General features: G+C 39.7%; 4 protein-coding genes across 5 annotated transcripts in view; 2 read left to right on the top strand and 2 right to left on the bottom strand.

The window, feature by feature from the left end:
- Positions 1–8,157, bottom strand: part of sbf2 (SET binding factor 2) — a 61,283-nt gene extending 53,126 nt beyond the window's left edge. For both annotated transcript variants that reach the window (XM_037246873.1, XM_037246874.1), the window contains exons 1-2: positions 8,002–8,157; positions 3,563–3,648 (exon numbers count right to left, since the gene is read on the bottom strand). In XM_037246873.1, coding sequence (XP_037102768.1) covers positions 3,563–3,648; positions 8,002–8,056 — 141 coding nt within the window. In that variant the 5' untranslated portion in view covers positions 8,057–8,157. The remainder of the gene's footprint in view (positions 1–3,562; positions 3,649–8,001) is intronic.
- A 2,723-nt stretch (positions 8,158–10,880) lies between these two features.
- Positions 10,881–13,197, top strand: adma (adrenomedullin a). Its single transcript, XM_037248215.1, has 4 exons — positions 10,881–11,005; positions 11,622–11,724; positions 11,846–11,959; positions 12,056–13,197. The coding sequence occupies exons 2-4, from the start codon at positions 11,630–11,632 to the stop codon at positions 12,357–12,359; spliced, it is 513 nt and encodes a 170-aa protein (XP_037104110.1). The 5' UTR covers positions 10,881–11,005; positions 11,622–11,629; the 3' UTR covers positions 12,360–13,197.
- A 3,303-nt stretch (positions 13,198–16,500) lies between these two features.
- Positions 16,501–23,071, top strand: ampd3a (adenosine monophosphate deaminase 3a). Its single transcript, XM_037247836.1, has 15 exons — positions 16,501–16,558; positions 17,829–18,051; positions 18,469–18,655; positions 18,896–19,061; positions 19,134–19,353; positions 19,568–19,697; positions 19,782–19,976; positions 20,041–20,172; positions 20,330–20,493; positions 20,568–20,694; positions 20,872–21,035; positions 21,106–21,226; positions 22,219–22,392; positions 22,527–22,637; positions 22,895–23,071. Exons 2-15 carry the CDS (start codon positions 17,831–17,833, stop codon positions 23,045–23,047), a joined length of 2,265 nt encoding a protein of 754 aa, XP_037103731.1. The 5' UTR covers positions 16,501–16,558; positions 17,829–17,830; the 3' UTR covers positions 23,048–23,071.
- Positions 23,072–23,142: 71 nt separating this feature from the next.
- On the bottom strand, positions 23,143–25,623 carry lyve1a (lymphatic vessel endothelial hyaluronic receptor 1a). Its single transcript, XM_037247837.1, has 6 exons — positions 25,438–25,623; positions 25,193–25,370; positions 24,975–25,114; positions 23,885–24,028; positions 23,730–23,802; positions 23,143–23,638 (listed from the first exon to the last, which is right to left on the bottom strand). Exons 1-6 carry the CDS (start codon positions 25,520–25,522, stop codon positions 23,572–23,574), a joined length of 687 nt encoding a protein of 228 aa, XP_037103732.1. The 5' UTR covers positions 25,523–25,623; the 3' UTR covers positions 23,143–23,571.
- Between the last annotated feature and the right edge of the window lie 1,873 nt (positions 25,624–27,496).

The raw sequence follows: 27,496 nt of genomic DNA, 5'->3' as shown, positions 1-27,496 counted from the left end.
GTGTATTAGTTAATACGGACATAATTCCTACAAAGTAGAAATTTTTGCTTCCATCTTTTTGGAAATTGAATTGATTAATTGCCCAATATTTTTGGTTTGTTGAACGTCCGACAACCTCGCGAAAATCCTTTTTCAGCACCCAACGAGATCTCTATACGAGAGTACGATGTGATGGAAATATACTGACCTCCATCGCAAGACATGGCTCATCCAGAACAGATGAGGATTTGAGCTGGTTCCTATCATCATCACTTGCCTGAAAAGATTAGAAACACATTTTTGCGCGCACGCGTTGTAAACGCTTTTTCTTGGTGCATTCCTCATCTGTGGTTATTTAGTTTGCTGGGGGCCGGTTATGACCACAAAATGCTTTTCGTGCTCAACTCCATGCACTGTTTTCACCAGATGTGTTTCTTGTTTGTAAATGACTCATTTTCTTTTTCATGGAGCGGAGACAATCTGCAACTAATAATGGTCAACATACCAGCGCAGCATAAAGCCAAAATGCAAATTGCTGAGTGGGTCTGCTAAACACTATGGTCGATCTTCATAAAGCTTCAAAGATGGAATGCCTGTCATTTGGCACCACTCCACCAAACATTGTCACACATGAGCAAATAGTACGAGGGAAGAATTTATGGACGAAACCCTATTTTCTGTCCTTGATGCTTGGACTCGGTGGGAAATAATGACAAAACCACATGAATCCCATTTAGCCTGTTATCCAACCATTTCACTCTGTTCGTGCAAGAATATGTGCACTATTATACTAGTACAATATTTGGTACTAGTACAATTTTGAAAACCTGCGCTCCTAGCTCCCTCCATTTGAAGTGAATGCTAAAGAATAACGAAGAGGCAAAAGCAAGGTCACCCTACTGAAACAGAAAGCTAAATAAATTAACACACCCACAGGGATGCAACAACAATGTGCACGTCCTCAAGTGACATCTGGAAACAATAAACTAATAGATTTTGCAAAACATGTGGCCGTGTTTCTATATTTAAACGTGACGAAACCTCCCTAGAATATTGAGAGATGATTCTCAGAAAGGAGCGCCAACATGGTTTATCACCCAGAGTGACTTAAAGGCCAGCGCTGGACTTTGAATTTGGACAAAGTAAATCCAAACCTAAAATGAAACGTTTTTGTGGAAACCTGCATATTTGAAAGGGATGAACCGATACCAATCCAATACGACTAATCAAGTCATGCTGTGCAAAATAGATGACGATTCAGGCATTCAGGTGACACCAAAGCCATCACCTTGCACGTTGTGGTGGCGTGCTTTTCAGTAAGCACAGCATAAACCATTACAACTATTGTTTCAGACCTCAACCTTGGGAATTTCTCGACTTAGCTTGACCCTGCACGCAGCTCAACTCACCCACTCACAACTTGTCTATTTATGTTAAAATAACTGTGTCACTTGTCCTCGATCGCCATATAAATCCTGCTGCATAAACAAGGGTCAAGCTATCTCCGACCACATTGACACAGAGGCAGCAACTCAATTCAATTCAGCAACAGCCATAACTGTCGGCCATCTCGTCTATTGTTGATTGAAGGCTCCATTCAGGCAACCAGTGTATGGCTACAATTAGCCTCATTTAGTGAGAATGCCTCTTGGCTTAGATGACTGACTCACATTATGCAACTCGTTGGCCTCAACACCTGCTGTTCTCTACATCACTTAGCTCTTGAACCTAATACCACAGGTTGTGATCTCTGACATTCCCCAAACTCAAAACACCCGCCGCATGAGGCAGGGTAAGGAGGGGGGGTAGCAAAAGACAGCAACAGGACTCCAGACATGAGTCGGCGGTAAAAACCTCAAGTGTTTCTGTTAAGAATCTTTTAATAGATTTACCAAATCAACAAATAGTGCTCATAAAGGCATCTGAAATTGAATCGCTTCAAGGGACATGTGTGCCAATCTGACTTGTAGTTTTGCTTAGTTCCATCCATCCTGCACGGTTGCATGGAGTACCCTGTCATTGCAAAGAAAATGTTCTTTTTCTAGGGCCAAATATTGAATACAAATGTTTAGAAAAAAGAAGAGACTAAAAGAAGTAGGCTATTTTTAAAATTTTTATTTCAACACTGTGATTAGTATAATTTCTAAGTAGTTATTTTGCCGTGGCTTTCTTGTTAAAGACCATCAAAGTATAAAAATTAAATGTCACACCTGAGAAGTTTGTTGGTTTATTAAGCATACTGACTTTAACTACATTCACAGATGCTGACTGTGTTGCAACTAACCAAACAAGTCTTCAGCCTATTTTCCCCCAGACAACATGTGCACTTTGATTTGTGAATAAATGGCCAAGAGTGGAAAATATGTATGCATAAATTATACACTGAATCTGAACAACTCAAGAATCCTCTCTGAAGCCCGAAGCAAGGTCAAGCTTTGACATTTTTTACTCTACAACTAGCAGATTTTACGCTGACATTTACAGACTTGTGACTTCTTTGTTCTTCAAGTATAAGTAACCAAGTGTACATACCACGGTGTTAAAGAGTAAATTTAACACAACCACATTGTGGGTCGTGATATAAAGAATCACACAAATCAAAACACTACGGGACTATATCATGATCAGTTCTTCCAAGAGCTGGACTGCGTTGAGAAGTCATCATGTGGTTTTCACTCCTTCACTGCCAAGACCACTGAGTTTACCAGAATGCCGCAGCCAAGACAAATGAACAAAATTGATATGAGACACGCCAACATCCTTTACAGAAAGATGGTTTACAGATATTTTTATGAAGAAGACTGAGAGGTTTATGTCCATTCAGATAAGCAAGCACGTGTTGCTCCACTGGAATGTCCTGGCAATACGGTTAATAGACCCCCTGTCACAGACCCCCAGTGGCCTTCCAGAAATGCAAGAAGCAACTAAGACAAGCTTAGTATCACCAAAGGCAAGACCAAGAGGGTCAATTATTCAGAAAATTTGAAAAGCTTGCTAATTAGCGAGCACAGGAAGAACTTTTGCGTAAACAGTTCATGATGAATGTGGCAGGAAATTCTGTTGTCCATTAGATGTGAATTCACTGGGGGTGGGTTGGTCTCACCAATGTAGAAATGGCTCGATTCAAATAATGGGAAAGCCAATCCAAAATTATGAATTTGCTTAATTCCCTAAAGTCTTCTCTGGGATTGACTAATGCTATTTTGCCTTAAATCTCGTAGATTCTCAATCACTCTTCTCTGGGATTGACAAATGTGCAAATGCAGCAAAAACTCGAAGGACAATCACAATCTGTTTAAAAAACTTGTATCAATTTTGAGAGACATTTTTTAAACTAAAATAATGCGTTTAATAATGAGTTCAAGTTCAAAATAAATGAACCATCATTATTAGTAAAATGTACTCTTTTCAATACAGACCTCTGCACTGCAGCCTAATAACAAAATAAGACAGCGGTTCAAAGACTGTAACATTCACAAACAGTGGCACACATATTTCAGCATAGATTTTTTCTTTTAATAACTAGACAAAAAAATTCCCCATCCAAAAAAATCTATTAGGTCATGAATGTGTTATCACTTACCATCTCCACCCCCTGAGGGAAGGCTGTCCCCTCCCAGTCCTTCTTGGGGAATCGCTGAATGATCTTGCCACATCCCTCTCCTGAACCTGCCAATTCAAATGGACAAAGAGTGCAATATAATATTAAAGACTCAAATAAATCATCATTCGTCTGACATCCATCCGTCCGTCTATCCATCCGTCCGTCTATCCGTCCATCCGTCCATCCATCCGTCCATCCATCCATCCATCCATCCATCCATCCATCCATCCATCCATCCATCCATCCATCCATCCATCCATCCATCCATCCATCCATCCATCCACTTGCCGAAAGCACTGCGATATTATTCTATATGTAAAAGAACACAAAATATTTACTATTTGACATTGGAAATGTGGCCAAACAGAACACAATCTGAGCTTTCTGTCCTTGCTTATAGCCAAGATGTATTTTTACTAGGGCAAAATGGATTGGCTAATTGTCTCAAATTTTAAAACACCAACGACATACTTTTGGCTTTTTGAAATCTTAGAAAGTGTTGATGTGGTCAAAAAAAAAATTGCCGATGTCTTCATCAACTGCCAAACTTCCCCAATGCTCAGATATAAGTTCCCTTACTAGAGTCCCTTTTTCCGAGGCGAAATGGCACCACCCCAAAATTCAGTGGCTTCCTCTTGTCCAACGTTATTTGAAAGCTGCACTAAAACCACCCTCTTAAGTAAGACGGCCAAACAAAAACCTGACAAACTCATGTGGAAAAACTCTTTTCTCCTGTGATCGCCCCCCGTCTTTGCTGCAAGTCAGTTTGGGCCAAATAAACTCTGTCTCTCTACTATTAAGCGGAGTGACACGATTTATGGGCAACATTTTGGCACTTGCCTAAGTTAGCCCAGAGATGGAATTTATTTACACAAAATTCTACATATTTTATTAATTAGACCGAACTGCTGTTAAACTGGAAAGGCCTCGACGTAGCTCAATTACAGCTTGTACACAAAGTACATTATTAATATAAAAATGTTACCTGCAACAACACAACACTACTCAACAACACAAATGGCTTTTTATTTGTTTTGCAGTTACATGACATGTCAAGATGAGTTTGGTTTTGTAGCCCCAGTTTCCGTAATTAATGCATTTCACAAGGTTAATTCAGCCTCCGTGTGACCGTATTGGAACAATTGCCTTCATTTTTGCCACACTGTGTTAAAGAGAGCAAAAATCAGTATAAGGCTTTGGGGCATTGCTGAATTGAGTACCGTGTGTTGGCTTAATCACACGAGCTGGAGTACCTTTATTCCCGTATACAGGAAGTACAGGAATAGTAGTAATGCTAGTAAAACAGCAGACTGCATGACAGTTACGTGTGTTTCGGATTTACAGTTCTTCTAATCAAAATCGTATGCTCGGAACGTTCTGAGTCCCAATTTTCGAGCGAGGATGAAAATAAATGACGGAATTCCTCACATTCCATGAGGCGACTCTCTCGTATTAAAACAAGCTGCGCTCTCCAATGCTACCTCCCTGATATAAAAAGAACACCATCCGAAAGAATAATAGAAGCCAGGCGGAGAAGACACATGCTATTTTTAACAGCCGCTCCCAAGATGGAAGGATGAAGTCTTAAAAAACAAAAAAGCTATTTAAATCCTTCACTAGAAGTTTGTATGCAGTGTACAGTGTATTTTCTAAGAGTGTACAAACAACATGAAAAAAATCTGTAGTTCCTGCATGCTAACGCAAAGGAAGTTCTTGTAAATTTCACTTAGAAAACATTTTAATTCGTTCTTCATTATATTCTTATTTTACTTGTTTCTTTTACGTACAGCACTTTTTTTTTTTTAACAGCTACGGTTGTGGTTAAAGTGCTTGTGAAATTGTTGAGTATACATTATTTATTGTCTTTTCATATGTGGGCAAAACAAAAAGTGGTCTGATTTTTTATGTAGTTAATTGTACAATTTGTCTAATACCAATGATAAAACCTCAGCGATTTAAGCAATCCTTAAAAGTTGAACCTGTATTTATTTAGTCAAAACAAAGTGCGAAAATGTTTTGCCAACTGGCCAAGCTTCCCCCTATGTTCAGATGTAGTTACATTCCCACATGTGGTTGCTTTCACTATTTCCTATTTCCAAGGCTGAAGGGCACTGCCCCATATTATCAATATATTCTCAAGTGATGCGTCAATCTGACCTTATGTTTAAATTTATCACATGCCAAATAAATGTCATATTTGACTAAATGGTTGCACGTTCGCTGCCTTAAATTTGAGTATAATTTGCATAGTCAAAGAAAAACAAAGGTCTGGCTGTTCAATCTTATCAACAGGCGTCATGTCGTGCTGCGGTCATAATTGTCAGTGGAGTTTCCTTTGTAGGTTTCGGTTATCAGTTTTTACCTTTACAACTCTAAAGGAAGGAACTCTTCCATTGTGGTCAGGGTCAATACCCAGTCTGGAACGGACCAGAAAATGTCAAATGCGGAAAGAAAGGAGCAATAGCAAAATGTACTCGTGAATATTCATGATTCATCTTCCGAGCCGCTTATCCACACGAGAGTTGCGGGCAAACTCAAATATTTAGTAGACACGCTGCAAACAGGAAATTGTTGATTGTTAAAAAGACTAAAAGACAATACAAAAGCGGAATATTTGTAGTCCATTTGTGAATAGCTCGCCAGTCATGCCAAGCCATTATTTCAACATTTCTTTGTCTCGGTGCCTATAAAACAAACCGGATTATGGGATTAAAATAACATATTTTCATAAAATAAACCACAACACGTGAAAGCACTTCAAAGAATGGCAGTCACAAGAAAAAAAAAAATCTAAATGAAATCTCCTGTTGTTAGTTGACAGTTATAATGTGATCAGAATGACAATTTCAAAGTTATGAAATGGTTTGAGTCACAGCCTTAGATGATCTCTATCAAATATAATCTTAACCAAATAAACAACAACTAAGCACGACAGAGAGGGATGTTCTACAATCCACACAACATTTTTCAAATAAACAACAATTTAGTACGAGACATTTTCAACATTTTTGAAAATGAGAGCTATTTCTGGGTACTAATTTGATATGCACTTGAGAGGCTACTTTAAGTTTAATGTCGATTACATCTTATTCAAACCACAACTGCCAATATTTATTATTTTTTGTAATAGAATAAACCGACTAATTTTATTAATAAACCATTTATTGACAGGACTTTTTATATATAGGGTATATAAAGTATAAAGTCATACAATAATTCACACCAAGGGGCAACTTCAAGCCTACATATCTGATATCAGTGAACCCAGGTTGCCCACATTTCATTGATATCAGTGTGAATAAGTAGTTGATGCAGACAAAAAAAAACGATAAAAGGTCAAATTCTTTTTTTTTTTAATGAAAGCACTTGTTTGTGGGTGTACCGAGTGAGCCAGCAACACAAAACAAACACTCTTTGAGATTTTGCAACAAAGATCCAATTCATGATGCTTTCAGATGATAAAGACAAGCACAGATGCTGCAACAACTTGCTGCAGTTCATGCTAGAGATTCATTAAGTTCTTCATGATTTCACATTGGAATTTTCTTCCGTTGATTGTGTTCAACAATTCTGTCAACAAGTTTATTTCCCCATGATACAACGGTGCATAAGAGTACTCGCTGATATGACACACAATGTTCAAGTTCTTATACTGCAAAACTTCACAAAGGTTGTCCTTGGATACTGTAGTTGAATATCTTTTCTCTGACACAAAGAAGGAACAAGTGGAGCTGAACTTGGGGCACAACAAGTGGAAGCAGAGGAAACTTCCTGTCCAAACACAGATCAACATTTGAGAGAGGGTAAAAAGAGGGAAGAGGACTGAATGCCTTTATTCACAGCTGCATATTGCAGCTATCGTGGAAAAAACGTGCAGCTGTCTTCCGCAAAAACAAACACATGACAACAAATCATCAAGCCCTTTTGCAGCAGAGTGTAAATATAGAGAGCAGAGTGGGCAGGACTAAACCGAGCAGCCAATACTTAATAAAACATGCATGCACAGCTTGACGATCATGGAATGCTGAACTCGCTCATGTCAACAAAGTGTTTTGGTGGCAATCGGTTCCGATTAGTATGCAGCTCCTAAACTGCTGTGAGCATAGTCAGTGGTTGCAGTCCCTTTTTCCTGGAGTGACACCCAACAAGCACAACCGCCGCGGACAGGATGTGCCTCATTTTGGATTCGTGAAGATTCCATTGGTTTGCAACCACATCAGTACATCGAATCGTGTTACTCTGAACAACACTGGGGCCCCGAGAGAGTACGCGGCATTGATTAATGAAAAAAACGAGTGTCCCTAAACTCTCCTGTTAGCAATGCGGCTAATCAGAGGCTAGTCGCCAAGCTATGTAGCATCAACATCATCCCACAGTGGGTGTCGATCTGACCACAAAGCATGATCTTACACACTTACCGGCTTTTTCCTGATCGTATCCCACAACAACAAAGTAATCAGCCAATCTTGCCATGTCTGCCGCTTTTCCCGAGCTGTGCCAACACAATTCAGCATTTTTCCTGCTTCCAAAGCACAGCCATTTTTGACAGTAGGGCTGTCAGTGCGCATGCGTAAACCACAGCGCTAGCTCCATGGGCGTGGACCCCAAATATACAGTGAATGCCGCTTTGGCCCTCAGACTGGGGGACCTGCCGAACATCCTATACCAGGGATCATCACCCTTTTTGAAACTGAGAGCTACTTCTTAGCATTTGATTAATGCAAAGGGATTTCCCTTTTCTATTAGTTTATGATCATCATCTATGTGAAGTTGGGTAACAAAGAAATGACAATATGTAATACCATCTCTCCAAGTGTTCACAGTTTCAAATTAAAACTTCTACAATATTATAGCAAATCATAATGTCCCATCGCCGGTAGCTATTTTGTGAGCGCTCCTGCGGGTGAATCGTGGTCATTGCTGGTGACCAGTGTGCTATAAAGCAACTGTGGTTCAGCGGAAATCTAATAGATCAAGCACCTGATATAATCAATAAAAGAGCAATTATTAAATTGATCTCCAGATTACTCTTTGTCCTTGCTCGTAGCACAATGCACAGACCTTGAGATGGTTATCGTAATGCCATTGGAACGTTTAAGTTAGTTTTAAGTTCCTTGTAGTGTGCACGCTTAGTCCTTACTAGTGGGACACTTTTGGCATTCTAAAAGGACAACTACATTTTAGTGAGACAAAGCTGTACAGTAGTTAGCGTCTGTGCTTTAGAAGTACTACAAGTGAAGTGATAGATGTTAACTTATGAGTACTAGTAGAAGCGCACAACTAGTTTCCCAGGTTGCCCCCCACCTATACAATAATTATAACAGACTCAAATGACACTATACAGGGGCATAATGGGGGCCAGTATTTTCATTTTGCACATGCAAGTGGTTAGTAAGTAGTATTAAATGACAGAAAACAGTGCCTCAAACTAAATTGAGGGTGTTAAAATTAGAAATAACAGGAACACAATAAAGGACAACATGTACTACCATCATCATGTACTGTACTATCTTCATCAGCCCCTCTCTGCAGCCACCCTGAAGTCCAGCAAAAACAAAAAAACATAAACAAAAATGTTTTAACTGGAGCCAGAAGATGAGGAAATGCACAGTGGGTGTTTCATGTACTTCTGATCGTTACACAAGAATTAAACAAAAATTACTACGTATAACATGTGTTTGACAATTAATCAATTAAAATTGTGAGTCATCAAAAGCATGCCCTCGGGCTCCACGCGCTCTTTTTCCTGACATCCACGGGTGTAATTACACACGTTTCCTGCCACACGCACTTACAGTAAGAACTGGCAAGCCATGTCACTCATCCTCTGATTGCCCAGAAAAAAATCTATATAAGGAGCCAAAGAGAAAGATGGTGCTTCACTCTCGTCATTTCACAATTCCAATTGTTGTCTTCCTGTAAGTGGATCACTTGGGGGCAATTGTCACTACTGGTTTACAACATGTGTTTGGCATTTCTGTGTTGTCCTGATTTTGCAAAGAGGTGAATCTAGTCATGAATATAAAATTCACAATTACTAGCAGAGGGTTCCCCTTTTCAGATACTAAAATGAAGAAGATTTATTACTGTATTTATTTATAGAACTGTGGGATGCTGATGGAATGTCCATTGCTACGTTTGTGTCAAATTAAGAAAACATGTTGCAACACATTTCCCCTTCCCTTATAAACTGAAAGGAAAATCCAAAACAATCACTCTGTTGTGTTTGATAAAAAATAAAAAAAAATAAAAACTTATAGTTCTAAGGACCTTGGGGAATTACTATTCCGGAATTTAAAACTAACAATAATCAACAGCCGTGTGCGGTGCTGTATTTTCTACAAAAGTAGTAAAGAATGTCCACGAGATGACCATTTCACAGACACACACACACACACACACACACACACACACACACACACACACACACACACACACACACACACACACACACACACACACACACACACACACACACACACACACAGGCACACGCAGGCACACACACCCACGCACACACACACAAGCACACACACACACACACGCACACACACGCACGCCTGCACACACGCACACGGACAGACAGACAGACACACACACACACACACACACACTCGTCAATATCATTATTTTCTATTCTATTCATTGATAAATTCTTGTGTATGCATTCCTAAGAGGAAACGTGGCTAAATGATTTGCCAAGTCTTTCCTGAAAGCAACAAATCATCCAAATTATTCAAACATGTCTGGACCAATATTGTTCAAGTAGATTTTTTTTAACTCTAGATTTATTCTTAGATCATTGTAAAATTCCACCTCACTCGGCAAGGTAAAATAAATCAAGGCATAAGGCGAGTTATTTACCTTGTACAAACAAGTGCCTTGAATATATTGGATTACAGTCGGGCATATTTACCTTGTTTATTGACTTGACCAATTCTTTTCTTATAGAAAAAAATCTCACCTTCATCAAGGAGACATGGAACTTCACTGTGTCAGGGAGTGGCGTGAAAAAGACAAAATGGAAACATTCCTTAAACTTGACATGCACAATTATGGAACAGTATGAAATCACCATTATGGTTCCAATATGAAATTTTCCATTTAAGAATGCATAACAAAAACGGAGCTGTCAATGTCTTTTTTTATTAATTATGCTTTTTCTGTATTGAATAAACGTTCTACAACTATTCATAGTGTTTTTTTGCACCACTGGGAGCAGGAGGGGGGTAGAGGATGAGAGTCAGTCAATGAGCCCCTCCCACCTTCTGTATAAAAGGCTCCCAGTCTGGTGTGTAGCTATTAGCAGAGTGACACAGCTGCCTAACAGGACCAGTGGCAATATTCCCCAAACCTGTGGAATACTCGTCTGTCTATCTGACCAGAAAAAGAAGAGCTTTCACATCCAAGTGAGAATTACAGGTATGTTTTACTTCCCTTTCCTCTTCTTCTTTTGCTATTTCTTTCTGAGCACCTTCCTATGATTGCGGCTCTCTCAGCTGATGGCTTTATCCTTGCTTTTTTGAGGTCAGGGCACAAGTGTATAGACAAGGACAGGTTATCTGTCTGCTTATATAAGCAGTTCAGCTCTTAATGTTTGTGCCGTCTGTGGCAGAATCTCTTTCGAGGTGTTGCACAGCTAAAAAAAAAAAGCATTTCAGTTGCTATTAATTACAGAAGATTACAAGGGGGAGTAAAATTGCATTCTTTATCGCAGTTTTTTTTACTGTTATTTTGGCAAGTCTATTTTGGTAGCTTCTAGTAGACAGTGTCCTTCACATTATTGGCCAGGGGCCCAAAGCATGGTTGTAGGTTTACTTAACTGAGGAAAATGTGACCCTAGCTTAACTTCTCAAATAAATGAATGATAAGTGCAAATAACTTGGCTTTTGGACTCTTGTGTAAGCATTACTAGTTTACAGGCATACTGTACTAGAGGCATCAATACACATAGCGGCACAGTAGGGAGTTTGAAATGTTCAATTGTAATAAATGCCTGATTGCAAATGACTAACTGGATCTTTTCTTGCTTTGACAGGAGGAAAAATGAAACTCATCTTCCAGGCCTTCCTCTATTGCTGCCTGGTGGCCACGGCAGCACACTGTGCGCAACCTGAAGTGAATCCCAAGTTAAAAAAGAGGTGAGCTGATTCAACTGCCTTTAACAAGCACTCAAAAAAAAAAAAGCTGGGGATGATTGTGGAGAAGAATGAATGGATCATCTGCCTTAAGACTAATGGATTTCTGCCCTCCCTGATTCAGGCTAAGCATATGGCTCGGGAGCAGACTCAGACGGGATCTAGAGAGCAAGACGGCAAACTCTGAGCACATTGTCCGACAAGAGGACATCAGGGATACCATGCTGCCACATTCCAGGTATGTACCTTCAAGCAAAGCCATCATTTGCCACTTAAATGCATCTGTCCCGGAAACAAGCATCTGGACTCAACCTCCTTCTCTTTTGTCCTCCAGCACTGAACCCCATGTGCGAACCAAGAGGTCCAAAAATTCTGCCAACCAGTCAAGAAGACAGGGTTGTTATCTGGGGACCTGCTCAGTGCACGACCTGGCGCACCGTCTGCACACTCTCAACAACACGCTAAGGTTTGGCACCGCCCCCCCTGTCAAGATCAGCCCCCAAGGATATGGCCGCAGACGTCGCTCACTACCAGACCATAGAGTCGCGCTGAGGATGGAGCAGGGCAGGCTCAGGCCTGTGTGGAGAACCACTGCCTCCCAGGTCCATAAGCTTGAGGCTCTGCTCAGGCAAACATGAATGGGACTTTGCAAGAAAGAAGAATAAAAGCCAAGGGGGACTAAGAGTTAGCGTACTCTCGGCTCTGTTCTCAAATTCTCTGAATGCCTCCGATTTGCCAAGTATTCTCCAGCGTTTTTCCAGGTCTGGGGACCAGGTCAGAGTGAGACTGGCTGCACTGAGTTTCTTAAAGCGCTGCACCTCGTTGTTCGGTGATGTGGAGCGAGCGAACAACTGTAAAACACTGGATAGAACAGCGTGGAGCAACTACAGGTGCTGCTCTCCGCTTGGCAGGGGGTGACTCCAAGAGTGTTGATTTCTAGCCAAGTGAGTGGACTGACCCTCTGGTGTAAAAGAGTGAACACTCACAATTCCTCCTCCACTTTGATAAGTGCTATCCTGCAAGGATAAAAAAGCTGTGAGCGCTTTTCCATTTGGACTCTGATGAACGATCTGGAGAAGATGATGTGCGTCACAATGCCAAACGAGGGGATGAACACTCTCAGCCTATATTAAGTTTTGGGCACTGTATAAAGGAAAATAAATGCCTTCAATTCTGTGAGTTATGTGCCAGTCCACAATGGATTGAAATATACTTGAAGTTGTTATTTGTACAAAAAGAAAAAACACACCCCTGTGCAATCTTTACATATTTTTTTATTGGAGATACTGTATATGTATATAGGAATTCATTTATTTAATATTATATAGAACGTTCATCTAAATACGCATAAAACTATTTTTGTACAGAAAGAAATATACGGTATATGGGCATTATATTCTTTTGCAGACTGTGGTAATAGGATAACTGTTTTGTTTGGTATATTATACTATATTTGTAACTGTTCTTTATTTTATTTGTGTTAAAGCAATAATATTGTCACGTAATAAACATTTTGCAAACAAAACCTTGACCTTGTCCAGACTTCCTTTTGCTCCCAGCCGCCGTAAATTCCAGCACAAGTGGCGCGGTCTATTGTCTAGAGTATAGCAAGACAGGCAGCACCTGGTCTCTGTTAAGTGATCACAGGCTCTCATTAGAGTTTCCCCTCATCTTACTACATTCCCTCAGTTATGACCTCCCACCTCTCCAGCCACTTCTTTAAGAAAGGGCAGACAGGGTGCGAGGCGCATTCCTGCTTGATTCAGCTCATATTTGTCGACTAAGCCATCTCAGAGCCGACTTGAGATGCTGCGGCTTTAGCTTTATCTGTCTTCATTGGTAAAAGATGGCTGGAATTGAGGTTGAAGGATGTGGTGGTGTGATGGGGGGGGGTCTTCAAACATTCCCGCAGGAGTAAACTGCTGGTCGTTGCGTTCATATACAAGCAGCCAAAGAAGGACTATGGCTGCGGATCTCATTTATTATCAGCGGTGTTGTCCAAAAATTTTCCACTGGGGGCCTCATGCAAAAAAATGGAATGAAGAAGGGTCACGTTACCCAGTGCTTAGGAAACATGCTCAAACCAATCCAATACTGTACACATCATTAGCCTAATGGCAAAATAGTTGCAGAGGTCATTTCTGCAAGCAATTTTTGTGCGTGACTGAATTGAAAGAATAAAAATGGTTTAATTTAGTTTTTAAGGAAAAAGCATAAAGTTGTCAGCAACAACATTTGAAAATTATTTAGCCTTGATTTGTTTAATATTCAAAATTGTGTGCTGTGTATTTGGAAAAAATATTTTTCTTAATGCACAAAAACGTTTTTTTCTATTACATTTTTATTTTAAAAAAATCAGAGTGATTTATTTTTGAAAATTCTCTTGTGGGCCATGTTTCATGTTATTACTAGAAGATCAGCGAGCAAAAAAAAAAAGCAATTAGGTTTCTGGGCCAGACCTTGGACATCAAGTAAAACAAATACACAACATTGAGTTTAAATGAATAATCATTCATCCATTCTCTAGTGTACACCACTTATTTTGTCAGGGTAGCGGGGGAGTTGTGAATTAGTCAGGTCAATGAACCACTACACTTCATATAAATGATGTTTCCTTTTTTTTAAATGTAATTTTGTTTATGAAAGTAATCCGAGCATGACCATGTTAATGGACCATGACAACCCCTCTGAGATCATCCAGAAGGTAGGAACGTGCTATCAGAAATGAACACAATAATTTAATCTTTTAATCATAGCATATCATTTTTCAGATTTGTTTTTGTATGGTTACAAATTTCATTATCCTATTCAAGACCATGCAGAATCTGGAGCCCATCCCAACCTCAGTGGTCACCAAACAACAACTCTAGGTCAAATTTTGAATAGTCAGTGATTTTAACATTCAAGTTCAGGACTGTGGGAGTAGGATGGAGTTACAAGTAAAAGGAAAATCTGAAAATTGTGTAACAAAAAAAAAAAATCTATATTTGAGCCTAAATCCTAACCTAAACCTTCTTGCATGGGAGCTGGGCTAATCATGCTTCCACTATGATGTTGGAAGCTCTGCATATTTGTTTAAATTATAACCACAGTTGCATCGCTGTTGATTTAAAAAACTGGAGATGTTGCTGGAGATGTTCTTTGATTTAGTTTCATTTGTACAAAACCAAAAATGAATGTACGGAATACGAAAGTGACATTAAGTGACCTATTTAGAATTTCAATTATGCATTCTCTATTGCCATCTAGTGTGTAAAAATAGTTACAACTTCATATTGTGAAGTTTATTTTCTTGCTATTTTGCTCAAATCTATTTATTAGATGGAATTAAAACAAATTTGATTTGGCAAACAATATGTACAGTACATTCAGAATCCATTCTGAACGTCATATGCAATGGTGGCTTTTCAATGACATGACATTCATCTTCACTACAACCATTTATAGAACTCCAAAGTAGACTGCACAATCTATTAAGCACCTCTACAAAAATGTTTCTCTTCAGATATATGTGATCAAATGTGATTGAAAAGACTTGTTAATTTAACATGTTTGCCACTGTGGTAGATTTCGGCAAGGTCAGTGCAACATACTGAGAGTCGTTATTAAAATTGTAAGCCTACTGTTATTTTTGCAAAATGAAAGCACAAGATGCTTCTCAATTTTATGCTGTGAGTGCATGTTCTATACTACTGCACATCACAAACCGCTATCATTTTTATGAAGTCATTTCATTCGATAAGCAAAATCTTTCCCTGCCAAGTCATACTTTCAAATAAAACAGCATCAGGATCTCATTATATCGTAAATATCTTGTCTTGTGAAGCCATACACAGTATTACATACGATCCTGGAAAAACAGAAAAATCTAAAACTGGCAAACGAATTACGCAACACAATAAACATGACAAGCATTTAAGTCTTCTATAATCTAATTCCACACTTAAAATGTGAATTAATTGCAGTTTCAAGGATGTGAATGTGTGACAAATATATGTGTAAAGTTGCGTCATGATAAGACTCAATTAACCAGGAGTTGGCCCAGTCACTGTACTCTCATTATGTGCGGTACTCACCACTTCAGTAAGCCAATGAGCTGATGACGCTCGTTGGCGTGATCACAGCACAGAGACACTCATCAGTGCAGCTCAACGTGCATGTTAAGTTAAAAAGAATGAAAGTCTTCAGATAACTGATGTGTTAGATGAGTGTGCACGACTAAAATGAGGAGATAGGGCGTGTGTATCATCAGTTGTGCAAACTCTGATGTCCATTAAGGCGATACAGGCGGCTCATTGTCAGTACTCTAAAGCCAACTCTAAAAGTACACTGATAACCTGGGTTGAGAGGATTAGCCTCATAATCTAAACTCTGCCTGGCTAAATTAGGGACTGCGGGCTTTTGGCTGCTTATGGTGCCCAGTAGGAACTCAATGGAGTCTCCAGGGATTCCACGAGGAGAAAAGAACTTCATCTCGCAATGTTTCATCAGCCCTATTCAGACATTATAGCAGCCTAAATTGATTGACATAAAGGACCGTAAAGATGGTTTGGCAGCACTCATGTCGTTGACCTTTTCCAGTCATTTTTTTAAATAAAATCGGTGGGCGATGGCTGAACATTTTACATTGAAACAAAAACTCGAATGCTGTTATCGAATGACTATTTGTTCATCCCATTTGTCAGGCAGATGTTTTTGTGGCAATGAAGGAGTTAAGGATGGAGTGATGTGGGTGCAGGGAGGTGGATGAGGTATCAAATACTTGAATGAGGCATGAGTCGCTGTTTCTCCAAAGGAAACATGTCCACTATTTACAAACACTTCAAACTCTGAAGCGGTGAGTGAATTTATTTGAAAATGCGTAATCATGCTGGCGGGTTGCACATATATATATATATAAATGTCCTGCTAACTGCATGCAGAGTTCACATTATAATGAAAACATGATGTCATTTAGAAAATGAATAGATGGATGGATGGATCTAGTTTTGTGTTTCTAATTTGCAGCAGTATAGACAACATAATGAGCATGGTTTTTAATTGACTATCATGTGAAGTGACGTTAAGGAAAAATATTAGAAAATGATTATGTGATAATGATAATGATAGTGATAATCTTTGATACAGCACTTGTATTGAAGCTAAATTCATTGTTCATTCAGCTTTAACTAGTATTTTAAGATGAATTGTGGTATTTTGCTGCCACCTGCTGACCTAAAACCAGAATACAGCTGTCAAACAATTTTCACACTCTGAGCTAACAACCAACAATACCAAAAATAAACAGATCTCATTATGATGTTGCACCGTATATCACCACTGCAAACTAATGAAAATAAAAATGAAAATAATGCAATCGTGAACAAACGGGTTTGTAATAAAGCATTGTTTATGTATGGTCTATGTTTGATTTGTTTTTTTTTGTTTTTTTTTAAATCACATCAAAGAGGCTGTGATGTATATACATCATGACCGAGCGCACTTTACTGTATTTGAGCCTCATCGATCCGAATGTCTTCTGGGAAAGAAAAGAGGAAATAAGAATCCGTGCTATTTCAACAAGTTGTGCCTTAGGAAATAACTAGACGAGTCCTCTCTACAGCTTACTTACTGCATGTTTACTATCCATTTGTCTCAAGTCGGTAAGCAAGATGAACCAATGCCATTACCAAAAGCTAGCAGGCAAAAGAGATTGCTTGTGAAAGTAAGTATAAATCTCATTCGAGTTACTGAATAATTGAAAAGGTCGCTTTTTGCAGGTCAATATAACAGTACGAGCCGATCATATTTCTTGATAATGTGCTACATCAATAATACTTCATGTCTGGATTGCAAGCTTCCTGGAAGCACTCTCACAAACGATGGCTTAAATAACAACTTTCAACTCAGCTTGTCTGCAGAGCTCCAGACTGCCCCTAAATAGAGGCTCCCTAAAATGTAAGGCAGAGCACATAATGTCCCACAAACTGTCTTGTGTGCGGATTCTCTTGTTTACAAAACAGTAAACCTAGTCAACTCCTGTTCTGGTAAGAAGGGCGAGTCCTCCCCTACTGTACATGCAAGTTTATGTTACAACTCACTTTACTCTGGCTTCTTCTCACATGCAGACATGCCTCGCCAATTCCCCAAGGTAACTCTGAGTGAGGCTGATGAGGAGAACCAACTGCTGGCGGAAAAGGTGTATGCATCGGCCCTGAAAGAAGAGGACAATAAAGATGCATTATCCATTTTCACCGTTCCAGAGGACTGCCCCATTGGCCTCCAGCAAGCCAAAGAGCACGAACTGCTTAAGGAGCTTGCGGAACTGCAGTCTGAGGAGAGCACCAAAAGGTAGGCCTCGCTTATATCACTGACCAAAAGTGTAGCTTTACGGGGGAAACAAAAAAGAAACGGACCCAATTTGGACATAGGAGCCTTCCACTCAGCACGAGTTTATAGTTCCCTATAAAAGCCACAAGATGGCACCAAAGCACTACCTGTTTGGATAAAGCTCCTTAATTTACTTCAACATAGTTCCGTGTCACCAAGACGCCACCAAAGTAATACTTTTGTTGTTTTGACTTAAGCACATATACAGGTGAAGCGAACAAGTTAACAAGTAAAAAAACAATTCCAAACTGTGAATAAGCAAGCTTTAGTTTTGATGGAATTCCCAAGTGCATGGCCTCATATGCATTTCGAAGTTCCTCAGACATCAAATCAGACTGACCTCGATAGTATTTTAATTAATTGTTGCTCGTTTTACAGGCGCAAAAGCTTGAAGATGATTCGTTCCCAGTCCATGTCCATGCAGATCTCAGGGAATCTGGACTGGACATGGCCAAGGGCTCCTACGCCATACCTGTCTCCAAGCTCCAGCTCGCTGTGCTCATCCATCACTGAATATTGCCCTGATTACCAAAGGGTTACGATAAGTGGTGATTACTGTGCAGGAGTGAGTATACAAAACAGGAAAAATGAGGATTGGCTCACAATCACACATGCACACACTAACATATCTGTGATACACTCCTCAGTGATGATAGTAGATTGACTTCATTACTCATTGAAATGATGGAAAGCATTAATCCATTCCAGCACATCCAGAATGTTTGTAAATATATATTCAAATAAATATGAATTTATACGACTAGCAACTCTTTGCTAATTAATTGTGTCTTCATTTTTGATTCAGATTACAGTGGAAGACTATGAACAGGCAGCCAAAAGTCTTCTAAAGGCTCTGCTGATTCGTGAGAAATATTCCAAACTGGCCTACCACAGATTCTGCAGAACCACAACGCAGTTCCTTCGCAGGGCTGAAAATGTCAGATGGAGTGAAGAGGAGGAAGTTCAACCAGGTTTTAGGATATACGTATGTGAGAAAATAAATACTGATTGGTGTAAAATTAAATTTGCCGTGGTCTCTCCAGATATGTGCCCATGTCCAACGGAGAATGAGGACCCGTACAGTATGGAAAACATCCCGGAGAACTTGACCTATGAACTACGACTCGTGGATGGAATAGTGAACGTGTATGATAGCGCTGAGGATCTCCGAGAAAAGCGTCCGCATGACCTTCCTTATCCAAACCTGGAGACTTTTGCGATTGATCTTAGTCATGTACTGGCAATGATTGCAGATGGACCCACGTAAGTTGCCACAACAAAGTGTCAGCTATTATTTATGCTGGTTGTGTAGATGCTGTCGTGTCACAAGAGGGGAAACGGGTTCTCACAAACCTGTTGAGTCTGAAGCAGTTTCAGTTTGTATGTGTGTGTGAGGTAATTTATGACTTGATTTTAGTTTTATCTTATATGTCACCTTTATACAAAATGTTAACTATGCATTTTGTGATTTTTTTAGAAAAACCTACTGCCACAGGCGACTCAATTTCTTGAGCTCCAAGTTCCACCTCCATGAAATGCTCAATGAGATGGCTGAGCTCAAGGAACTAAAAAGTGTTCCACACCGAGATTTCTACAACGTGAGAAAGGTTGACATACTTCCTCGCACATGAGTCCGTTAATCATGAAAAGAAAAAAACCCAAATAATCTGAGCCAGTGTTTCTCCACACAGGTGGATACACACATTCATGCAGCAGCATGCATGTCTCAGAAGCACCTTCTTACGTTCATTCAGAAAACATACAACACCGATTCGGACCGCGTGGTCATGGAATCCGCTGGGCAGGAATTGACTCTTGAGCAGGTGTTCCACAACCTCAACATGGACCCCTATGACCTTACTGTGGACTCTCTAGACGTACATGCTGTAAGCAAGCGCATATATATCCAAAACCTGGATAATTTGCTCATTGTGTGTATAATCTCCACAGGGAAGGCTTACGTTCCATCGCTTTGATAAATTCAACTCAAAGTATAATCCCGTTGGAGCCAGTGAACTCAGAGAAATATTTCTCAAAACAGACAACCATCTCAATGGCGAGTATTTCGCTCACATAATAAAGGTAAATATAGTCATAGTTGGCAGTTTTGAGTTATTTTATGTTTTTATGAAGTGCAATATAGAGTTCTAAATATTTTATAAAAAAAATGGTCTGATGGATCACATTCAAATGGCACCACTGCATTAGTAAAGAGCAGTTCCATTTCTACCTTGAGCAGGAAGTGGCCCACGACTTGGAGGAGAGTAAATATCAGCACGCAGAGCCACGCTTGTCCATCTACGGACGCGCCCCAGAGGAGTGGCACAACCTGGCTAAGTGGTTCATTCTGCACAAAGTATACTCTCCAAATATGAGGTGGATGATTCAAGTGCCAAGAATATAGTGAGTCTTCTTCATTTGTCTGATATATTCCTGAAGTTTTTAACATTTCCTTGATGAGAAAATATTGTGTTTAGTGACATTTTTAAGGCGAAGAATTTGGTGCCTAATTTTGCCAAGATGCTGGAGAATGTGTTCGTTCCCCTCTTTGAGGCAACCATTCACCCGCAAAGTCATAAAGAACTTCATGTTTTCCTCAAATATGTAAGTTGTATCACATGTACAGATTTCTTCAAACTAAACAATCAGATTTCAAATTCGCCCCCACGATGATCAGACTCTTGATTATGTCAGCATTTTCATATTCTGTGATAAGTCTGTCAGCGAAAAACTTGTTACCTTTCATTTCTACCTTGTGATTCTTTTGTTTTCCTTCCACAGGTATCGGGCTTTGACAGCGTCGATGACGAGTCCAAACATAGCGATCACATGTTCTCGTTTAGGAGCCCAAAGCCAGAAGAGTGGACCGGAGATGACAACCCTCCATACAGCTACTACCTTTTCCACATGTATGCAAACATCATGGTGCTCAACAATCTCAGAAGGTAAGAGCTCATCTTGTCTTCTAAATATGGGTTGTTGAAAGCATTTAGATTTCACCTCTTGGGTCCGCAGGGAACGTGGGCTGAGCACCTTCCAGTTTCGCCCTCATTGCGGAGAAGCGGGCTCCATCACTCATCTGGTATCCGCATTCCTCACAGCCGACAACATCTCACATGGGCTCAATTTGAAGAAGGTACTTCAACTGTCAGCTGGGTTGTTGGCTGCGGCACGAACCACTTGGCAAAACACACATGATGACAATTCAGTGGCCAATGACCCTCTTGAGGGAGCTGGAAAGCGAGCCGGACATGCTTTTGCATAGCGCATGCAACAACTTCATGTTTGCTTCACACTAAAGAACTTTTGAGCAGTGCAGAATTTCAAATTTATCTACAGTCGTTAAGCAGGAGAGATTAATGAAGTCTTGGCTATACTATGTCTGCAATATGACTGAGTAAGCACAACCACACCAAGTCATCAGTCATGGTAGGATGAAGTGTAAAATTTGAAAAAAATAAATCGTAATCCTGGCAGGGAATGCACAAACGCCAATTAAAAAGATTAAAGATTAAAAAGATTAAAGTCCCAATGATCGTCACACACACACCTGGGTGCGGTGAAATTTGTCCTCTGCATTTAACCCATCCCCGTGTGATTTTAATCCATCCCCTGGGGGAGAGGGGAGCAGTGAGCAGCAGCGGTGCCGCGCTCGGGAATCAGTTGGTGACAATTAAGGTGCTGCGTGCACAAAAAACAAGTTAGAATGTTACCTCGGGGCGGTGGACTTCAGAATCCCTCTTTGCAATGAAGAGGCACTACTGTGCATGTCAAGCACAACAAACATGAGACCTAGTGGGCAAAAATATGTGCACCCGAGACTGGGAGAGCGTCATTATTTCAAACAACTTTACTCATCACTCATGATGTACTTGTTATCCTACCCATCTTAAAATAGACATCCATAATCCAAAATATTATTTTATTATGTGTATTTTATTTCATTTGAAAAGTAAACTGGTGACCTAGCACCCTCTATTGACCACTGCAACACAGCAAGTTTACAATCTCGAGGGATTTACCAACGTCTATCAATACAAACTATGTTGTCCCATTTTGTATTTCATACAACATTTTTTCATTATCCATAAAATATAAAAGAGCATGTATTTTACTCCCCACTTCTAGAGCCCCGTGCTTCAGTATTTGTACTACTTGGCCCAAGTGCCTATTGCAATGTCCCCATTGAGCAACAACAGCCTGTTCTTGGAATACTCCAAAAACCCTCTGCGAGAGTTCCTACACAAAGGCCTCTGCGTGTCCTTGTCTACAGATGACCCAATGCAGTTCCACTACACCAAGGTAAGTATCACTGCAGTAATTGTTCGTGTGGTTTCAGACCTGCATTTCAGTGCACGGTGATAGTAGAATTGAATCATGTCACTAGTTCTAGTTCTCATGTCTAAAACAACAAATACTGAGCTTCTTGTTGACAGGAGCCACTGATGGAGGAATACGCTATTGCAGCTCAGCTGTGGAAGCTCAGCACGTGTGATGTGTGTGAAATAGCGAGAAACAGCGTGCTGCAATGTGGACTTTCTGACCAGGTTATCTATCTATCTATCTATCTATCTATCTATCTATCTATCTATCTATCTATCTATCTATCTATCTATCTATCTATCTATCTATCTATCTATCTATCTATCTATCTATCTATCTATCTATCTATCTAATAGTAATTTATTTTACTTTAAAATCTTTATTGATTTACTACTACTTTGCCATAGTTTGTAGGGTGCTGACTTGGAAGCCAGAGGAGTGATCATCCAAGAACAGACATTTTGGTATTTTTGATTTCCAGGACAAGAAGCACTTTTTGGGGGTGAACTACCTGAAAGACGGACCCGAGGGAAATGACATTCGCCGCACCAATGTGGCTCAGATCCGCATGGCCTACCGACATGAAACTTTGTGCAATGAACTCAGTTTCCTTGTAGACGCTGTCAAGGAATGAGGGACATTGGTCATGATTACTCCAACTCTCATACTACATTACTGGAAAAGCACATTACTACTTTTTGCTCAGACAGTACTTTAAAACTCTAACACTTATTTCAGATTTTATTCCTACACACAATTGAAAAACCCATGTTCAACCAAAGCCACGTTATATAAACATTTGCACTCCAGATTGTGTTGTGTGTTGGGGATCCACGAAGCGTGAGAGCCGTTTACAGAAGACTCAAGAAACATGTCAGAGAGCTTTGCACATACTTTAGTTTGAACCATTACACACAGATAAATGATATATAGTCAAATTCTTTAAAGTCTCATTTACTTGCACGTACTTGCAATATCGAAACAATAAAAACAAGGAATCAATCTTCAAAACGATTGTGATTGTGATGTAGAGGTTATATACATCCTTACAAGCTGCTGCCTTTAAGAATAGACACAAAACAATCGGCACGGTGCAAAATCAGATGTGCAAACTCATTAAAGGTGAAATCAAACCGGGCAATATTTTGAAGTCATCGTTCAACTTGCAATCTCAATGACGTCTCCACACTCTTGAATCACGTCAGCTCTCTGGGATCGCCTCTTCCTGTTCACAAATACATATTGTCGCATTGAATGGCATTGCAAAGTCATTGCAAATAGACAAAAAAGGATTGTTCCAAGATAAAGCAACTTACACTTTCATGTATGCAAAGACGGCTATTGCAACAAGGAGAACAACACACACTGAGGAGATGAGCACCACTTTTCCTGGAACAGTCAAACATGACAGGTATATTGGTCCCATGTGGGAGTTAACAATCGTGTGTTTTACTGGAGATATTTGGCGAACCTTTCCCGGAGCTCTGTTCATTGCTGGCTAAACGGGCGAACTGAGACACGTCCAGGCTCTCCAGCACAGACAGGTCGGAGGTCAAAGAAAGGTTGAAAATGAGGAGGGAGGGGGTAGGGCTGATGGGGTCTTGATCTGTGTATTCTGCACATGGCAAAAACACAAGGAGAGATTTATTACGCCACAAGTACATTAGTATTATGTATAATATTAAGGTGCAAGTCTAGTACTGCCTCAACTACTTGTTCATTAAAAACGAGACAGACATTTTATTTCTAAAATGGACATTTCAACTTACTTGAAACCATAGTTTATAGGAAATAAAGGAAATCACAAAAGTTTAAAAAAAATGAACATTCCTTAAAGATTAAATGCAAATATATTCAACTTAAAAGTTAAATACAATAGAACTGTACTTCTATGGTGATTCAATTGCTTACATGTTCCATTTTGTTGCAATCATTGAATAATATGGAAAGATCTTGTGCTAGCAGTTTGCGCTGTTGTGGGATTGTGCTGTTTCATATTGAAACCTCATTTTGGTTACCAAATTTCTAGTAACATGCAGAGTACTGCCAACTATTTTTTTTTTCCTTCTGTTTTTTTTTGCACAACTATTTTCTAAGAACTTGTAAAATTAATGAAGTAATCTTCATTTAAAAAAAACATGTACTGGAATAGGACTGGGTGACAATATTAATGTGAAAGGTCAACTTTTTGTTTGTTTGTTTAATTTTATATTGTTGTCAACCACTTGCATGCAATTGCATGAAACATGATCATATTGCAATTTTTGTGTAAACAAAGGGAAAAGCCCGTTAATATATATTGATTAAGATGTCAACTTGTAGTTACAGTATTTCCATACATTCTTGAAAAGATAAAAATGTAATTGATCAAAGAAAATCCTAGAAATATTTAGCCATATTTGGGTATAAAAAATGTATTCAGTTCCACTGTCCAGTTGGTAAAATGTAAAAAGATTAGTACAATGAAAGGAATCCTTTCATGATGCTGATTTCTCATTTTTTTGACGGATAAATGTTTTAAACGCTGCCGATGTTACATCATGACAACTATATCTTCTTACCTGATTGGATAAAGCAAAACACATCAAACTTTTTGTCCAGCGCGGCTCTCCATGGGAGCAAGCCGACTTGGTTTTGGCCGCAGTTCTTAAGTGCCTTGATACGGGGGATGACTGCATAATGCTCATCAATCCAGCCAAACCTTAAGAAAAAAAATGGAAAAAAACCATTCATTTTTTTGGGGGGGTTAAATTACACTTTGTGTTTGATTCAGTCTTACCTGCAAGTTTCTAAACCCCTGTTGAGGGCTTCGTTGACTTGGTCTTTGGTGGCAAAGCTGAATCCAAGATTAGTGCAGATGTCTCGCGCTTCAGTGACATTGAAGGCATATTCTGTCTGGTTTTGGTCATTGATAAGGCTTAGCTGGACCACTCCAGCGATGCTCTTTGCTGGGAACACTGTCAAGAACATGCACAATGTCATTTCTGGAAGCACAAAGAAGCTATGAAACAGACAGAGCTTTACCTCGCAGGTTGATTGTGATATTCTGCTGAGAGAAGACTGCAGTGGCAAACAGCGCCACAGTGAGAGAAAGGAAAAGGCTCTTCATGGCTTCTGCTGATGGAGACAAATGAGTGCGGGCAAATTGTTGAGCTCTCTGTGTGCGTCGCAGCCAAATAGGCAGGGTTAAATAGAGGTGATATGCTCTCATCGGGCTGTGTGGACACTTTGCCCGTTGCCAGAACGGAAAGGAAGGGGAAGAGGGAAGTCGGGTCAAAGGACTAAGCGCAAGGCTCGTGAAGACAGCAGATAAAACACATGGAGAGGATACTAAACTTCAACAGTAGGCAAAATTGGAGTCACAAAAAAAAAAAAAAATCATATGTGAGGATAACATTTTTTATTATTATTTAATTAGTAGAAAGGTATTGCATTACTCACCAAAAAAGTTATGAATGTTTGGCTTTTGGCTAAATTTTATGATAAACTAACCTTTATTTCACCTCTTAACTTTTGAATGCATGTGCTTAACTGTTTATTGTTTCAGTACTTTTTCTGCACAACTTGCTGACCCAGCAAAACTGTACTCAGCAATACTTGTGCAAAATACACAACGTGTATTAGACAATGAAGTTGCAGTATTTCACAGCCTGCCATGCAATAACACATTTTGCACGAGTGACACTTGACGTCATGCATATGATCCAACTGATTTCCTCCCATGAGAGCTCGCAAAGTCATGAACATTGATCCCGCTTCCACAAAAAACACCTCCCTGCATGTCACGGCAGCTCGGGAAATGACGCAGGCACAGAACTCGTGTTGTTGATCATTCATCAACAACATTTTCTCTTCAGGTCTTCCAGTGCTTCACTGTATTTGTCATTAAACACTGGAAACTAAGTAAAAAGGGAACATAACGTTATTTTCCAAAATCAGGACTAAATAAAGTGAAGCACAACATTGTCTTATAAGACATCGTCTTGAGATTCAGGATGTGTTTTCCTTTTTTGTGTCCTCTTTCCAAAGTCCCGGAGAGAGCTAGTTACTGTTAACATTCAAACAATTTTGCAATTGCAATCTCCAAACTGTGAGACGGACATGCTAACCAGTGCGTCACCATACCACCGTTTCTTATCTTTGTATCAAAACAAAATAAATGAAGTTAAGACCTCCTAGCTTGGACCACGATTTACAAGTCTGCAAAATTTTCGCCCGAGTTTGCTTATTAGGTCACTATTTACAGTATAAATGAACTCCACCTTTTTCCTCCCCTCTCATCTTATTTTCCCCGACAGTCGTCAGTTCTGTATTGTTTGTGACATGAATTCATCAAGTGACCCTGCCATGCTACAGAATGTTATCTGTCACATGATTTCATGGCCTGCAAGCACAATAACATCCTGCAGCTCCAGCTGCTTGCCTGCTTATTCCTCGAACAATACACCATGTGTGAGCTGCAAGCAGTCTCTTCACATCATAAGCCCATTACGCAACAAGAAAGGACGGTGTAATTGATGGAATTGGTAAACCTTTATTTCAAGGTGAAGTGGCAGAGCAAGTCCCCGCAGAGTTGGCAACACAAGTAGGCACACGTGTAAAGACGATCAAAAATAAACAGTGTGCAACATTTTTTAGTGCCCTGAAGACACAATTCAAAATGGCACAAATGACTAATTGGTTGCAAAACGTATTGCACGCTGGAAATTACAGTGGAACATGCAAAGTCTCAAACAATCCCTTCCTGAATTACTTCTAATTTCACATCTTTTGTTGAAGGCATCACAAAACCTTCATTCGCATTAGCAACTTTTATGAAATACTGATTGATTTGATGATGGATGTGCGGACTGAGACCACTATAGAAGATGATTTCTTTTCTTTCCTTTTAGGCAAATTAGATGATAATATCCAGGCTCAAACCTATGAAACTGTAGAAAGGTCTCTCTATATTTTATCCAAATTATAATATTTGGAAAAATGTCAAAATCTGAGGAAAAATGCTATGTTTGTAAATTCAAGTGTCTGGAAGTCTTTTGCCATCACTGAGCCCTGGGCTTTTAGTTTGACACCTGTGACTTTG

This window comes from Syngnathus acus, chromosome 3, assembly GCF_901709675.1.
Source record: "Syngnathus acus chromosome 3, fSynAcu1.2, whole genome shotgun sequence".
Lineage (NCBI taxonomy): Eukaryota > Metazoa > Chordata > Actinopteri > Syngnathiformes > Syngnathidae > Syngnathus > Syngnathus acus.
This window is presented reverse-complemented; position numbering and strand designations above follow the sequence as displayed.

Coding starts and splice junctions, on each gene's coding strand:
- adma (XM_037248215.1), top strand. CDS start 11,630: ATGAAACTCATCTTCCAGGCCTTCCTCTATTGCTGCCTGGTGGCCACG. Junction 11,725..11,845: donor AATCCCAAGTTAAAAAAGAG/GTGAGCTGATTC, acceptor TCCCTGATTCAG/GCTAAGCATATGGCTCGGGA. Junction 11,960..12,055: donor ACCATGCTGCCACATTCCAG/GTATGTACCTTC, acceptor TTTGTCCTCCAG/CACTGAACCCCATGTGCGAA.
- ampd3a (XM_037247836.1), top strand. CDS start 17,831: ATGCCTCGCCAATTCCCCAAGGTAACTCTGAGTGAGGCTGATGAGGAG. Junction 20,494..20,567: donor ATTCAAGTGCCAAGAATATA/GTGAGTCTTCTT, acceptor TATTGTGTTTAG/TGACATTTTTAAGGCGAAGA. Junction 22,638..22,894: donor AATGTGGACTTTCTGACCAG/GTTATCTATCTA, acceptor TTTGATTTCCAG/GACAAGAAGCACTTTTTGGG.
- lyve1a (XM_037247837.1), bottom strand. CDS start 25,522: ATGAAGAGCCTTTTCCTTTCTCTCACTGTGGCGCTGTTTGCCACTGCA. Junction 24,029..24,974: donor GTTTTGCTTTATCCAATCAG/GTAAGAAGATAT, acceptor TGCCATGTGCAG/AATACACAGATCAAGACCCC. Junction 23,803..23,884: donor TGAACAGAGCTCCGGGAAAG/GTTCGCCAAATA, acceptor TGACTGTTCCAG/GAAAAGTGGTGCTCATCTCC.